Here is a 16,158-nt window from a genome sequence, read left to right on the forward strand (position 1 = left end):
TGTCATCCAGAATGTTCATAGTTTATCAGTGCCTACAAGAACCTTATAAATCCAACAGTTAATAAGGTAGATTAGGAGTGTCAAATATCCGACCTGCGGGCCGGATACAGCCCGCCAACCTTTTTGGTCCGGCCCCTGGCGGCAGCAGATGCTGCCGCGACATCTCATGGCGTTGTACTCTCTGGCGGCGGCGGCGCACGCTGCGTGCACGAAACACAGCACTCGGTAAGTGGCTGCTAGATATTTAAACTTGTTTAACATTTTACTCACTGTTTTATAAATCTGTTTGATGCCTTCACGAGATTAAAAACAAACAATCCCAGTGGGGAAGGGAAAGTTAAAGTTGATAAAGGTAGGGGAAGAGAAAAAGAGATCTTTGAAATTCCAAAAAAAGGAACAAATAACTTGCTTGAATTGGTCATTTATATTCCTATAGGTACTGAAAAATAGGACTTGCTTCCTGATTTCCCTAGTAAAATGAGTGACTTCACACATACTGTAAACAAACGTTCAATTTAATGGTTCTTCAAATTCCTATTCTAATTTCTTTTCTTCAGAAGAGTTGTGTTATTGCTCATTCTTGGCAGAAATGCCAAGAAGCAAATTAGGTTTGATTATATATAATGAAATTTGTCAAACTTTATTATAATACAGTACAATATAATATAATAATTTTAATTAAAAAAATTTCAATTTATGGTATGTATGGTGCACTTGAAGTACATTTAATTCACATCTGGCCCGCCATAGGAAATGAGTTTGACACCCCTGAGGTAGATGAATAGAAACTAGTCTTTTTAAAAAAAAAACCAAAAAAATAAAATATTTGACTTTTTGGTTTCCAGTCCTCACCTACAGTAACTCTCCAATGATACAGTCCAATAACCTGTATGAGAGCTACCTGATTTTATGAGGTTTGGACCAGTCAGCTAATTGAGCATTATCACTCCCCTATTATTAAGGGCCACATTTTCCTTTCATGTAGTTATGCAAGTGCAAGCCTATTAACGTTAACAATGCTTTAATTGAGTTTTTAATTTAACCCTTTATCTTTAACTTCCACCTAAGCATCCATCAGAAGTTGGCAGAAGGGACTGTGTCTTAACAGTTAATTCCAAGAATGACCCTTCTATTAGTATATTGCAGTGTTCATACATGTATGATCTAAAGCCTATATCAATGACTTCAACGCCAAATGAAGGAGAGTTATAAACTGGGTTAAAATATAGGTCTGGAATTAAATAAAGCCTGGCCTTAAAGCTAAGGACAACCATAAACAAATTTCACATTCCATTTTGCCCCCAATGCATTACTGTAAAATGACTAAAAAGTGATTGGTGGTCCCTCCCCTTTAATTGCAATCTAAAAATCCCACCCATTAAAATTCTGTCACACAACTAAATAGCTTCTGTACAAGTCTTGACCACTCACTTCCTGGAGTGGTTCAAATATGCTGCCCTAGATCCAAAGCAAACAAGCCAGCCACCACTAATACAAGAAGGGAAAGCAAACTGCTGGATGTGGCATGAACCACCGAAAAATCATAACAGAAGCTACTTTAGAAAAATGACTTGGCTCTCACCTGGGATTCACACTGAGTGACCGAGACTGTTGTAAATGTTTACTTAACATTAAGTACCAACTAACATGCAAAGAGTTCTGACCTAAACTTATTCTGTCAAATATCTCTCATTACTGTGGCAAAAAACACACACATTCAATACCATTTAACAGGTGATGTTATAATAGCCACCGATGATTGAATCCTGTATGATTTCAGGCAGATTCTAGTATCCTGCATTCCAAGACATTAGCGTGGAAAACCAACATGTACATGCTGCTGGGCGCACCCATCTCTTTCCAATGGCAACATAGTTTCCTCAGCATTCATCCTGCCATTTAACATCTCCCCACCTTCATGTCTACACAGTAGAAGCCAAAGAGGAAACTCTGCCCTGAGCATTAATTTCCACATTTATTTCCAGTCAGAAATTTGTGTGGTCCTGAGGGTGGCATATTTTCGAATCTAGTACTTCCCAGCCTTGATTCGCTTTCAATCTTAGCACACACCCTAACATCCCACTGAGTCCCAACCTTGCAGACTTGGGACCAAAGACGTAACCTCTGCTCCTCCGGTCTACAGTTTTTTAATGTCCCATTTTATTTTCACAGGGGAGGGATACTTTGGGCACTTAATCAACTGTAATCTAAGAAGTACTTCAGTCACTTTCAAATATTTAGGAAGGACGCCTTGTTAATTAACTTAATCAGAGTTGTACTGTACTGAAGAACTATAGGATATGAAAATAATTTGTAAGTTAATTAGCAAATTATGTCAATAATGTTACCCCCAACACTGGCTCTAGGAGTTGTACAATCATTGGCCTCCATTGCCAATACCCAATGTCCCACATTCCTCGGAACTGAAATCTTTACTGCACCCATCTTAAAATAAATTCAATTTTTGAATATTTTGCAGATTTGCAAGGTCACTGCTTCAAATCAAATCTTTAATTTGTTTTTTTTTTATTGCATAGTTATGATTGTCTTACTTCTAGCCTGGTTTTTATCTCAGAGATAATATCATAACATTGTGAAATAAATACACTATAAATAATTTAGTTATTAATTAGTACAAATTAACAACCCACTCCCAAAATATTCCTTGAGGATACTGAAATGCTTGAAAATTAGAGAGATGTGAAAGCTGCATTACAGGAATCAGCTCTCTAATCATAGGGGTAAAAACTCCAGTGGCTCATAAAGCAAACATAGTTTGCACCATACGTTTAATTTTTTAATCTGATGTTTATACGAAAAAAAATCTTTAACAGAATTAGCTTAAATATTTACTTAAAACTAAAAGATGCTGATAAAATTCTTCCATGTTAAAAGAAACCTCTAAAATGAAAGTCATTCCTAAGAGCAAAAAGCTTCTGTAACTGCACTTAAAGGGCACATGCAAATGTATACGTGCTCCACCAAAAATCAATGAGCTAATTCATCGCTGGTATAGCTCTTCTGTAACGCCAATGGAATTATTACACCAGAGATTAGCATAAGGTCCTGTAGCATTTTCTTGCTTTAAGGAATCAATATATTTAATTGGTTATCAATCTGCCAGAAAACCATAATATAAACCTTGTTAATACCATGAATGTCCCAATTTCAAGTTGTGCTTCATACAAGCAGAACAAAGTTGCAATGTAGTTTTCAATTTAAAAAAAAAAGGAACATATGCTTATAAGCATTTCCTGCACTTGCATCACAGTTCTTACGATTTTGAACTACTTAGAAACTGAGATGGTGAGAAGGTACATTTCAAGTACTTGGTAAATAAAATAAGATTTTTGGTCTGAAGTTAAAATACACAGCAAAACTAGGAAGATACAGGGAAACATTTAAACAAAAAAGAAAAAGAATAAAAACTATGCTAAAAGAGAAAATGTGTGTTAATGTAAGACACCAGAGCCCAGTGTAAGTAAGCATACAATTCCAGTGCCTCTCAGCATGTAATTCTCCATTTATAGTTAAACTATTTTTGCTTTATAAAGGGAGTATGTATATTGGGTGTTGTAATGTAGCATATTTGGTGAGGCAAACAAGGAATACGTTTAAGAATTTTTCAATATTAATGAGCTGGCATTTGCTGCCTATATTTATTATTTACAACTTATTGCAATAAGAAACAATGAAATACTTCAAATTATGTCAGTGATAATTTCTTGATCTTTAACGCATTTTAAAGTATCAGACTGATTCTGACACAAAACTATAGATCATTATGGTAGGAGAAAACAAACTTTACACAGGTTAATAACACCAGAATTAGAACACATCCTACATAGATTATTTCATCAAACCAAACAATAAGTAAAAACAAAAGAAAAAAACTTTCCAGTTCTCTCAGTTAACATTTTAATTTTTGCCTATATTAAGTTATAGGATCCTTTTCAACTTACTTGTTTTATGGATTGTAACCAAACACAGCAAGTGCCCATAGGCCAATCTACTGTGAGAATACTTTCAAGACATATTTGCTTTCACATGCTAGAGAAAACATGATTAGCTTTGGAAAGATGTTGGCATATTTGAAAAACTGGAAAATTTTCAGGGGGGCTGTACTTTGGCACACAACAACAGAAGACACCAGAAATTTATGCAAGGAAGCAAGAATACTGCTTGCTGCTTACCACTTGACGATCAGGGATGAGTAAAGTAGTCTCAGTGCTGCTTAGGCCCTGGCAGTGGCATCATGGGAAAGACATAATGTTAGTGATGATGCAAAGGCAGCAGGATGTTTAAAAAAGTTATTTCAGCAGAAACAATGAAGCTTTGGGTTTGTTTTTGTCAAAAGTTGTGCTGAGTGATTGTTGGATTTCAGCCTCAGGAAACAGTACATTAACTATATCATTTCATCATCTTTATTTCTTCAGACCAAACAAGTTGTTTGGATTATAGCCACTGATGTTTTACATGGTTTAGTATAACACAGAAATATATAGTTAACAAGAAGAATACTTTTTAAAAGGTGCCAATCCAATATTTCTAAGCATTTCCATTGTAAAAATGACAATCAATCAGTAAATACTTTAGAATTGATTACAGTCGACCACACGTTAGAGGAAAGCGTTATAGAAACACATTATTTCTTACTTAATTTTGGAAAGGGTTATTTAGGTCCTTCATCAAGAGTTATTTTTCTCATGTAAACTAGAAGTACAACATGCACCTCACAATGAAAACAAGTATGATGAGAGAAATGACTGGGTTTCTAATGCAAATAAGGCAAGATAAATAATGAAAGTGAAGTTAACCATGTGGCCTGATCCCACCAATGTGAGTAAGGCTTGCTTGCGCAAGTGGGGTCCAGCCTGTAAAAATGGAAAAGATAATGGTTTGAAAAACAACTATAGAAAATGCTGTTCTAATATATGATAATCTTTTGTGCCATCGTTTTACAAATCTGTTTCCAAAGCTAAATCACAAAAAAAAAAGATGGCGATGAGCAATGGGATGTGGTAGGAAATAAAGTGGTGCAGCAACTGGATTGGATGACACATGATGTGAAAATATGGCAGTTGTCTACCAATTGGAATTGATGCTGGACAGAGTAGCCTACTTACTTCACATATCTTTGGGTTTTGGTACTGTGCAGTGATAGTATTTCGATAATGGATTTCCCATAACTCATCTTGCATAACATGTATTAAAATAAAGTAAAAAAAAACAAAAACAAAAACAACCAACCAAACAAACAAAAACACCTTGATGTCAGTCAATTGGAAAAAACAGAATTTTAGAAATTGAAATGAATTTACAATGAAAATGAAAAAATTAATACTTTTATTATTACTTTTCACTTTTTTACTTACTAGAATTCTACCTGGGGAAAACTACAGAAATATCTATATAATTTATTTAAAGCAAACACAAATTTTATGTCTGCACTGAAATTTTAAGTCAAAAAACAAACATTTGTCTTTCTTTACTTTGCTAATGAATCCTCTTCTGGATACTTTGTTCAAACAACAAAAAAGAAATCCTTATATCAAAGCCCTGCCTAGACAATGGTATGCAGATCAATCTGTTTGCTTCAAGTGACTCCACAAAGGAAAAGAGCATATGAGCAAATACAAGTAAATGCCATGCCATGATATGGTAAGCTAGGCCTGGTCTACAGTGCCACGCTGGGTCGACGTGAGATATGCTAGTTACATAACGTAACTAGCATATCTCATGTCGACATCTACAAAGCGAGGCATCTTCACAACGTGACGTCGATAGGAGAACATCGCCTGTTGACGCCACCTTCCGCCTTTCGGGGAGGTGGACTAATTCCGTTGATGGAAGAGCACTCTACCATTGTTGAGTGGGTCTACGCAGACCCGCTCAGTCAATGCTGCTGCATCAATGCCTGCCACTGTGGCAGCAGAGACATGCCCCATGTCTCAATTCTCCATTGAGGACTGATCCTGCTGCTGTTAATGCCAAACCCCATTATTGGCAGCAGTGAAAGAAGGCTTGAGAAGCACATTAAATCTCTGAAGTTCTGTCTTCAGTGGAAAAGCTTCCCCTTATTACATAGTTAATATGTTTAAACTGTAAAGTACTGTGCAAGTTTGAGAACAATAAAAGTGCTTATTCTTGCTTTTCTTTGTTCCCCTAAAGATTTCAGCCTCTTCATTTGAAAAATGTCCTCCTTTATCAAGTTTGCACAATTCTACCTGCTCTCCCTTTTGGGGTTCCTTTCTCCATTCCCACTCACACATTTTCCATTTCTTTCATGATCAGCTTTGAACATGGGTTTTAATCCCCATACCATCCTTTATTTGGTTTCTGCAACTGCTTTGTTTTAATAAAATCTTGACTTTAAAAAAAACTCAGATAAATTAATAGCACAGAAAAAAAGATGAAACAGGGTAGGATGAAGCCAGCAACTCAGTGTTAGTCAGGTCATTAGAAACACACACATATAATTTAAGACTTTCTCATCAAGCTGGGGACCTGAGTCTACCTTCACGGTATGCTGGTGTAAAACATGAATAATTTCACTGAACTTACTGGAGTTAAGATGTATCAAATCGGTGTGAGAGCTGAAATACCCTCTCTCATATACTTAGTTTGCAAGATCTTTTACATAGATCTGCTTACACGCCCATGTCTGTGTAAATTGCCTTAGCACTGTCACTATACAAACAACAACAACAGGAAAAAATATGAATGGGGTTTTCAAAAACACTCAGAACTGGCCTAACTCTATTCACACTGAAGTCAAAGATAAAATTTCGATTGACTTCAGTGGCAGCAGAATTAGCCCAACGCTGAGTGTTTTGGAAATCCTATCTTGTATGTGTTTCAGTACTCAACATATATATAGTATTCCTCTAGCAATGTTTCATAGATGCATTTGGCAGAGTTGTGCAAAAAATTCAAAAACCCTTAAAATTTTAATTTTTTAAATTCTGTTTCCAGTTTTTGAAACTGGTCTGATTTCACACTTACAAAAAGTGGCATTTTGCATTTTTTCTACTTAAAAATAGGTCTGTCTAAAATGGGAAAATAATGGGCATTTGATATTTTTTTCAAATAAAATTCAGCTCCTTTTGGGAAACATGCCAAAAGGTGCTGAGCACCTGCAGCTCTCATTGACATCAGTGGGCCAGACAGTCAATTGGTGCAAACTGTGTAGCATCATTACAGGCAATGGAGTCATGGCAGTTTACACTAGCTGATCACCTGGTTTAATAAGAGAAGATGATGCTGAGAGCCTTTCATTGTGGACATTTTAATTTGACCAAAAATTCACAAACCACAACATTTCTGACACACAAAATCATCCAAAACAATGAACATTTTGGTGTCTAAGTTTGCAAAAGAATTCTCATCACTTTCGCACAGCTCTAACAAATTACACTTCAGACACCTTATTCGTGTGAGTGATACCATTGCCTTTTATAGTGGTGGGAAACTTAAAATAACTAACAAACCAAAATAATGCTATTCAGGTAACATTAACCCCGTCATTGACTCTATAGGAGTAGATGGAGATTTAGTCTAATCTTTGTATATCTGCAAAGTACCAACTATATGTATTGTGCGGATATCACAGAGGTCAAAGAACAGTGGGTGATTTGATTTCCCTTGTGCTATGATTTATTCCGCTGTGCTGGTTTACTGACTAGGTATTAATTAAATAAATCCCATTTAAAATCCTTCTACCCAAAAAATTCTGTCCGTTTTTGTTTTGTGTCCTCTTCTCCCCTATTTTTGAAATGAAGGAATTGGAATGCAATAAAGTCAGTAGGCCGGATTCTCTACTTCCTCACATTTCATGTAATCAATTGCACCTGTAAAAAGTGACATAAAATACTACAAAATTGGAATGATAGCAGTTTACATTCACTTTTCACCATGTTTGCCCTCGTCTAAGTGATGAGATAGGATAAAATGCAGCAGAGAATCAGGCTCACTATAACTTAAATCAGCCCTGTTTTTTACTTGCTTGAGTACTATGGGGGACCTTCAGAGCTATTTATGTGTATCTTGGGAGTTAAGGATAATCCAGGTAGATCCCTTGAGCATCTGCCAAGCAGTCTGTTTACAAAGATTAATGTTGGACGCGAATAGTAGGCAGGGTTATATTCTAATCCATGCTATGATTGTGTCCAGTCTCAAACAGCAGAACCATAGAAAGCAAATTGAAACACTGTCCTCTCTGCTGTAGCTATTTACAAGAATCGCTTTCCTTTTCTCCCCAATCAGCTGTTTTCTGGCAACTTCTAAGATCTTCTTTTCCCATTGCACTGAAACCATCATGAGAGATTCATGGGAGTTAATACCTGTCATTTGAAAGTTACTGGTTTGAATTTAAGAAAGGGAGCATTTTGCACAATATTAAAACCACATATACACTATGGGTTAGAAAGTTCAACTCAAATGTTACTGAATTTGCATCCTGCTTGGGAGAGATTGAGAAAAGAAACAAAGTAGGTAAGACTTTTTTTTCCCAAAAAAATACCGAGTGAAATAAGAGGGGAAGAAATGGAGAAGTAATGCCAGAGTAGACCACAAATGCAGGGAGACTGGAAAAATAGGAAAAGAGTCGGTAAAAAAGAAAAAAATAATACTGTAGATATACCATACAGATGGCACCCAATATTGCCAGATGAGCTTTTGAGTGGGGTTTTTTTTTTTTTTTTGAGCTGTTATACATACATGTCTATCGCAGGCTTCATTTAAACTAGAAAAATCACGTTTTTATTTTTCTTTTGTGTTAATTAAATCATCCTTTAATGAAAGTACTGGTATAAATTACAGAAAGAAAAAAAAAGAATTCCATATAAATGTAAAAAACAAAGGAGATTATCCCTCCATAAGAAAACCTAAAATCCTAACATTTCATCTTGATAACTGACCAAAAACAAACCCATAGGTTTCTCTTCCACTGTGATCCTGAGCTGGTCATGCTTTCACTGTAGTGTGCACCTCTGTTCCCTTCCAAACAAAGCAGATGGCCCATGGAGAGTGATGTTTTGATATGCTTGCAAACAAAACCAAATGAAAGCTGGTAGGTCTAACGTAAGGAGTATGTGGTCTTCTTATTTCTTCTTTGATGTTATGATTTAATTCCTGTCTCTAAATTCTATTGCATTGTGGCTCTAAGTGGGACCATTAATATTTTCCTACTGTAACAATTTTTGAGGGACCAGTGCTAAGAAAATTGAACCAACTCTAAGTAAGTATTTTAGTGGTGCTAGGAGTCGAGAAGTTTTACCACCTAAGTGGTTCAGCAGTAGGAGGAAAAAGGCCTACCAATGTCCAAAGTTTGAAGGATATAGTTTCAGCTTAGTGGCTCATAGCAAGCATGTGAATACATTTCTAGGGCAAATATTTCTATTGTTATGACATTTGAAACTCTCAGGTGGTTAGATATCCGAAGCAGCCCCTAAAAAATCATTAAACCATTACAAAAAATGAATGTAATCTTCAATATTGTTTTTTTAAGATTTTTTTTAAACCTGACTTAAAAAGTAGCAAACATATACCTCCTTCTCTTTAAGTAAATAATGTTCTGTATAGACTTAGAAATGAGATACCTTTTGTTATCTCATTACATGGAACTGTACTATGAACAGATGGCTCACATGTGCAAATTAGACAATTTCCTTTACCCTTCTCATAACCATGATTAACAGCTAGCTCTCAAATAATTCCTAGGGCAGAGGAATGCAAATACACCTGTCTCTTTAACAGACCAATATCATAACGTGTAACAAAGCAATGTGCTGTGTTGTACTATGTTGTGTTTATACACGAACACTGTGTTTTCCCAGTTATCAAGGTATTGCACTATGGTTCTCATTTCAGACTGATACTGGAAATACTTTAAGTCCATATTGCTTGCCATATTTTTAATGTTGATATATTATAACACTCTTTTGCAAGATTCACGTGCACAGGGACAATATTAAGATAGGATTTGCTCACCACAAAACCAGTGAAGAAAGAAAATGTTTGCATAGATAATATAAGTATTTAAATCAGGATAGACAAACTAATGTCAATACATCCAAAGGCTTATTATTAAGCAAGTTTAATTCTATCTCCCACAATGGTGCTCTCCTTTCTGTCTACAACAGGTGTTCACAAACTTGGAGAGTGAATGGCACACATCCTGTACCTTACCTCAGAGTTGCTTGGAAGTTCTGATTCTGTGTTTGAAATGGTTTCACACAGAGGTCCATTGCTTTCTTCCCCTAAAAGGTGCAGAAAAAAAAATCACATCAAAATATATATTTCCTATTTAAAATCTTTTTATATTTGAAAGCAAAAGTGAAGCAAAAATTCAATGCACCAAGCTAGAAATACTAATTTTACATTAAAAAAAAAAATCAAAAGCCACATTTGGAAAATAGTTGTACTTCTCAACAACACCCGTAAACTTCCCTCACAAATTACTCCTTTAATCTCCGAGACAAAATACTTCAAGTGTTGTGCTCATGTTCCACTAGCTCATTGTAACCTTGCAGTCACAGAAACAAATTTAACTCTGATAAATGAATCTGTCAGAAATCTCAGAAGATCAAATCCATTCTTGCATAGAATGGCTCAGGTCTATAAGGGTCAGACATTGGGAATCCTGCTGCCTGAGTTCTGAGAGTTCAATTTTTCCTGAGGATGTTTGCTAGAAATTTAAATTGGCCTGTCATTGTTGGGGAATCAATGGAGTACAGGTCTGAAACTTCACAAGATGTCTTTGTGAATCACAGATGCGTGTGTAATGGAGATACGGCAAGAGAATCAGGAAGGGTAACTACAGCTCAGATTACTGAACGCCTTGTTGTTTAAAAATAAATAAGCAAAAGGGACTTCATGGTGTTACTTTGACAGCAGCACTGATCTCTGGCATTACCTACCACATGTACACTCAGCCAGTACACAATACTAGTGCTTTGTGTTGGTATCACTGTTCCATCTGTCGCACCTGCACCTGTGCTTGAACTGTAATACCAGAATGACTGACTGCCTCTCCTTGTTAGATGCTCTGCAGGGGCAGAGTTACTAAGTACCACCATAGAGTTAGGCTTTAAGATTGGTCCTAATTCTAACAAGGAGGCTGTGGACTCTATCCCTGTTTGAGTATTTTTTTTTCTTTTATTAATGTTTGAAGGTTGTTGACATATCAACTTTTTTTTTTAGTATATTCAGTTTTCATTCTAGAAAAAATAATAAAATTAATTTTATAGAACCTCCTGGTATTAAGAAAAATATTAAATGTAGTAAACCATTGTGGTTCCACATTCTGCTACTATGACACCGTATAGTCATAGAGCAAAACAAGTATTCACTATAGGGGTGAAATTTTGTCAGCTCAACATTTTACCTCTGCAGAGAGGCTTTCATGCAAAAGATTAACAGGAGGATTTGGTTTTGGCTCTGCATGGAAAAATATGCCTTTAAGAGAAACGAGAATTATTTTATCCACACATTGCAGCATTTATGCAGAGGGAAGAGCACCATCATTTTCCTCCATTTCCAAGAACACAGATGTGCACAGGGTCTGATTTTCAGAGGTGGTAAGCACTTGCAGCTGCCATTCATTTGAATTTAGCTGTGGGCGCTTAGCATATCTAAAATCACGCCTGTGCAGTTTACCAGAAGCACATGAAGAAACGCCACAGACAACAAGTATTTCACTGACTTGCTTTACAAGATGAAAGCATCAAGCACTGCATTATCAGCCTTTTTCCTTTCCACAAACTGTTCCAAATCTCTGAGCTGGTTTATTTATTTATTTTTTGTTTGGTTATTTTGCCCTCACTAGTACAAACTAAGTAACAAAACTATTACACTTCTAGTGCCTGCAAACGTATCCATATCTGATGCCAAAATCTCATCTGGCAGGGTAAAGCTGTATTGTTTTTTCCACAAGTTAAAATAAGCAATTCAGGGTAAAAATAAATTATTTACTTTAAGAGAAAGCTTAATGCTCTTGAAGTACTATATGTCTATTTAAGCTTGTTTCTAAAATACATTCTTTATATTTTCACTGTCTAAAGTGAGGAGATATTAAACAATGGAAACATTACTTTACTGTAACATCCAAAAGTTTCCTCAATAAACGTCAGCTGAAGCTTGGTCTACACTTAAAGTTTAGGTCAACATAGCTATGTTGGGCAGGGGTGTGAAAAATCTGCATCTCTGACCAATGCAGCTATGTCAACCTACCCCCAGTATAGACGCAGCTATATCAATGGAAGAATGCTTCTGCTGACTGAGGCTATGTACACATTGACTATGGCAAATTCGCCACCATCAGATCAATCTTTCTGGATCGACTCAGTGGTCAGTAAAGACCTGCTCAATTGATCAGGAAGTCAACACACTAAAACCACCCCCTCAAGTGGTGCAGCGCAGTGAAGACACCGCGCACCATGGAAGTTAAGAAGTCGATGGGAGTTTGCAAGCTACTCTGCATAGCTTGCGTAACTCCTGTTGACTGCCGCCAAATTCTCAGGTAAGCGTAGACCTGGCCTACGTTACTGTTGTTCAAGGAGGTGGTGTTCCTATTGTGATGGAAAACTCCTTCTGTAAGTGCAAGCTATGCCTATACTACACAGTTATGCCAAGCATAGTTAAATTTGTAGTTAGATATTGCACAATTTGCACATACAAGTTCTATCTGTGTAACCATATTTGGAGATCTGCACATACACATTTGTTGATGCAAGTTTACAGACCAGTGCTAAGCCATCCTTCAAAATTTAGCTCAGGAGTAACAAGATTATTTTCTTCCTTTCTTATCCCCCTATCCCATAGGTATCATTCTGAAGACCAGACAAAACTGTGCTCCTCCCAAAATAGATGTTAATAACCCCTATGGTAAATATTTGTTTCAAAAGAATAATACTAGATTTTCAGAAGTACAGACAAGGAAAAAGGCTTCTGCACTCAGCTTTTAATTCAAAACATTTTCAGCACAGCACAAATACTCAACACACAACAGAAAACAGACCTACACTTAACATGAGAGGCATGTCACAAAAAAGAACATTTGACTGCTTGATAGTTGTTGATAAAAAGTAATTAGTATTGTTATATTTTGGCCAATATATTTGAAAAACAAAGCCATTCATGTCACAAAATGCCTAAAAAGGAAGCTGGAACCTTAGACAATGATAGTCTTGGATGAAAGCCTTACTATTTTTAATTATGTAGCATTATCATGAATGTAGAGTTGGAGAGTTTAACGCTAAATTCAAGGGAAACTATAAGAAGAGTTCAATATTAAAACTATATAAGAGTTTTAATATTGAACCGATCTACCAGTAATGTAGCTGATTACACATGGTGGCAGTGAAAAGGGCTCTATCATCTCTTTTTTGGCAGCATTTGCATTTAAACAAAAGTGCAGATAGTGTTAATAAGGACCATCTCTATTTCCAATCAATAATTTACATTAGAATGAATGAGGTACATTATAAATTTAACATGGTTCCATGTATCTCACACTGAGCTATGATCTGGTTTTGTTTAGTATCTATGACACAACTGATTTAAATTCTAAATGTCAACAAAGAGAGAAACTGAAAGAATGACAAAAAAAGAGAACAAAGCATATTGCTGGTTAGTACAATACCTGTTGACCATGATGGCTTGAACTTGGTGAGAACTGCGATATTATCTTGAAGGGAAAAAACATTACAATAAGAACCAAAAGCCTGAAAGTCACATCCATTTTATATCATGATATAGTTAATATAGACCTCTCCTGTTGCAGTGGACAAAACTGCCATAACCAGAACAAGCCATTAGAGATAAAGGAATATCAAGGGCAAACAACATGGTTTTTATAAAACACCCTCCTAAAATAAAAATCTCCAGTATATATTTTTGTCCTTCACCCTCTCACACAAGCATTTTATTCAGCAGCCTAAAACAGCATGACAACCACAACGGCAAGAAAAGGATAGCTACATCTACAGTAAACATTACTTTCACTTGCCAAAGATGACAAAAGATGATTCATTTTTCCACACATACAGGGTACAACAACAGCAGAGGCCATGTGTTGCTGTTCAACACTAGATGGTCTAATAAAGGTAAACAGAAATCTAAAATAACTGCAGATTCAAAGAAGTATGCAATGAATACAACTACTGGAAAGTAAATAGACTGATTCATCTTACAATGCAGAATTCAATCAAATAAATTGCTGTCACCCTCTGCAATCGCTCAAGCAGTTAAGAAATAATCACAAGATAAGCTACACCTCTAGAAATCCACTTTAGGAAGATAAGAACACCTTTTTCACATTTAAATAGGAGTAAATGTTATTGCCCCTCCATTGCAGCAACATGGGGTTTCTGAAAGAAAAGCCTTCCCACTGCAACCACTGTTTCTGATAAGTCTTCAATTGTATACATATTGATAAAATTTTCTAAAGCAGCTGTGTGATTTAGGAGCCTACATCCCATTGTAAGTCAATGAGGCTTACGCGTTCATGAAAATGGGACTTATGCACTTTTTAAAGTTTTACCCCGAAATCACTATATCCCCCACCGACCCTTCCGAGGCCAAAACTTCGGTAGCACTAGCAAGAGCTGCAAGTTTGCAAGAGCTGATAGTAGCAATGTATTGCCAATCAAATCACAGGGCATATTTCATTATCTGTATGAATGAGCACTCACAGAATTACAGATACCTTCTATTTCAGTCACAGCCCAGAGAGTCACATGATCAGATTGCTGTACATGTACTACTACTACTTAGCCCATGTAAGTCAATAGTAGGAACAGAAATGTGAAGGACATAGAGCTGCTTTGGCACTTGAGTTGTTTTTTAGACAATATACTGTGCATAAAAAATAAGGCATTTATTCATTAGTGCAATCAGATAATATTCTATAATAAATGTGCAAAAATAAGGATTCTTGACTAATTACAGGAAATTGGACATAGCATTCTACATCTTTATTGAAAATGCACAAAATGTCTTTCTTATCTGTGCCAGGCAAGGAAGAAATAGAGCAACAAGCAAAAACCAAAAAATAAAAGCAATTTCATTTTACATAATTGCATCTCACTGTAAAGAAATGGATTTTTTAGATAATTCAGTGTTTCGGGAATCCAAATATTGGCTTTCTTCCAAAATCTCCCTATTCTGCTTGGCGCCATCACATTCCAGGAAATTCAGTGACAAAATCGTGAATGAGTTTAGACAGCAGTACACTCGCATATTTTCAAACTCACCAATAATGTACTCTTCCAATGAGCAACAGATGAGCTAGTTCAGTGTGGCTGATAGTCACATATTTGAAAAGCAGATACATGAGTGGGAGACTAAATTAATGCACAACGCTTAATATGATATGGCTGGGGGAGACAACATAGATTGCAGAATATTTTTTAATTAGCAAATAAAAAACAAATGCAAGAATTTTTTTTTTTTTAAATCATCATAAAATGTAATCTGTTCATTATGTTGACACGTGTAGTTTAGCGGTATTTATAAAGCTTCACAATATACTAGTAAATGTATGCAATGTTTTATGAAAAAAGTAATGAAGCCTTAGTAAGGCAAGATCTCACTGCCATTACGAACTATTACATCTTTTCTGAGAAATCGGATGAGCCAGCCAGCATACAGAGACAAAGGACTCCATAGGACTAGTGCTGCTATTACTGCTAGCCTATGCAAAGTGTAGGTGAGGGAAATCACCTTTCCTCCACACTAACCAGTACAGCTGGCCAGCTGCAGAAGTGAATATGCTCTGAACCCTGTTTAAGAATGAAATGACAGCTCTGCCATAAGACATAATGGGCCAGACCCTAGTCTTAATAAGGCTCTGACAGTGCTACACATCCTCCTTAACTCTGGCATAACCAGGTACATGCGAATTCTCCTGTCGTAGGCCACCTCATCACCTTCCGGCCACAGTGTCAAGGCATGCTGGCAGAGAGGAACATGACCGGAGTCATGCAGCACTTTAGCTGTCTTCAGCTGCAATAGAGACCTTTGAGGGCTTGTTGTGGCCAGACATAATTTAGAACAGCCTTGTGGCTGAGACCTGGGGAAGCATAATGGTGGTTTAGAGACATCTTTTCCTTCTTCTCCTATCACCCTGACTCGTGTGCACCAAGTGAAGCCTTTAGC

At 36.4% G+C, this 16,158-nt stretch overlaps 1 protein-coding gene across 4 annotated transcripts in view; it reads right to left on the minus strand.

Moving 5' to 3' along the window:
* Positions 1-16,158, minus strand: part of ANO5 (anoctamin 5) — an 83,353-nt gene that overhangs the window by 45,135 nt on the left and 22,060 nt on the right. The window contains exons 2-4 of one of the 4 annotated variants that reach the window (XM_067558178.1): positions 13,643-13,687; positions 10,189-10,259; positions 4,194-4,241 (exon numbers count right to left, since the gene is read on the minus strand). In XM_067558178.1, the coding sequence (XP_067414279.1) occupies positions 4,194-4,241; positions 10,189-10,259; positions 13,643-13,687 (164 nt within the window). The remainder of the gene's footprint in view (positions 1-4,193; positions 4,242-10,188; positions 10,260-13,642; positions 13,688-16,158) is intronic. The other 3 variants (XM_067558179.1, XM_067558180.1, XM_067558181.1) reach the window with 3 other exon arrangements.

This window comes from Emydura macquarii, unplaced genomic scaffold (assembly GCF_026122565.2).
Source record: "Emydura macquarii macquarii isolate MOO-44397 ecotype Brisbane River unplaced genomic scaffold, CSIRO-AGI_Emac_v2 contig_1876, whole genome shotgun sequence".
NCBI classification, from domain to species: domain Eukaryota; kingdom Metazoa; phylum Chordata; order Testudines; family Chelidae; genus Emydura; species Emydura macquarii.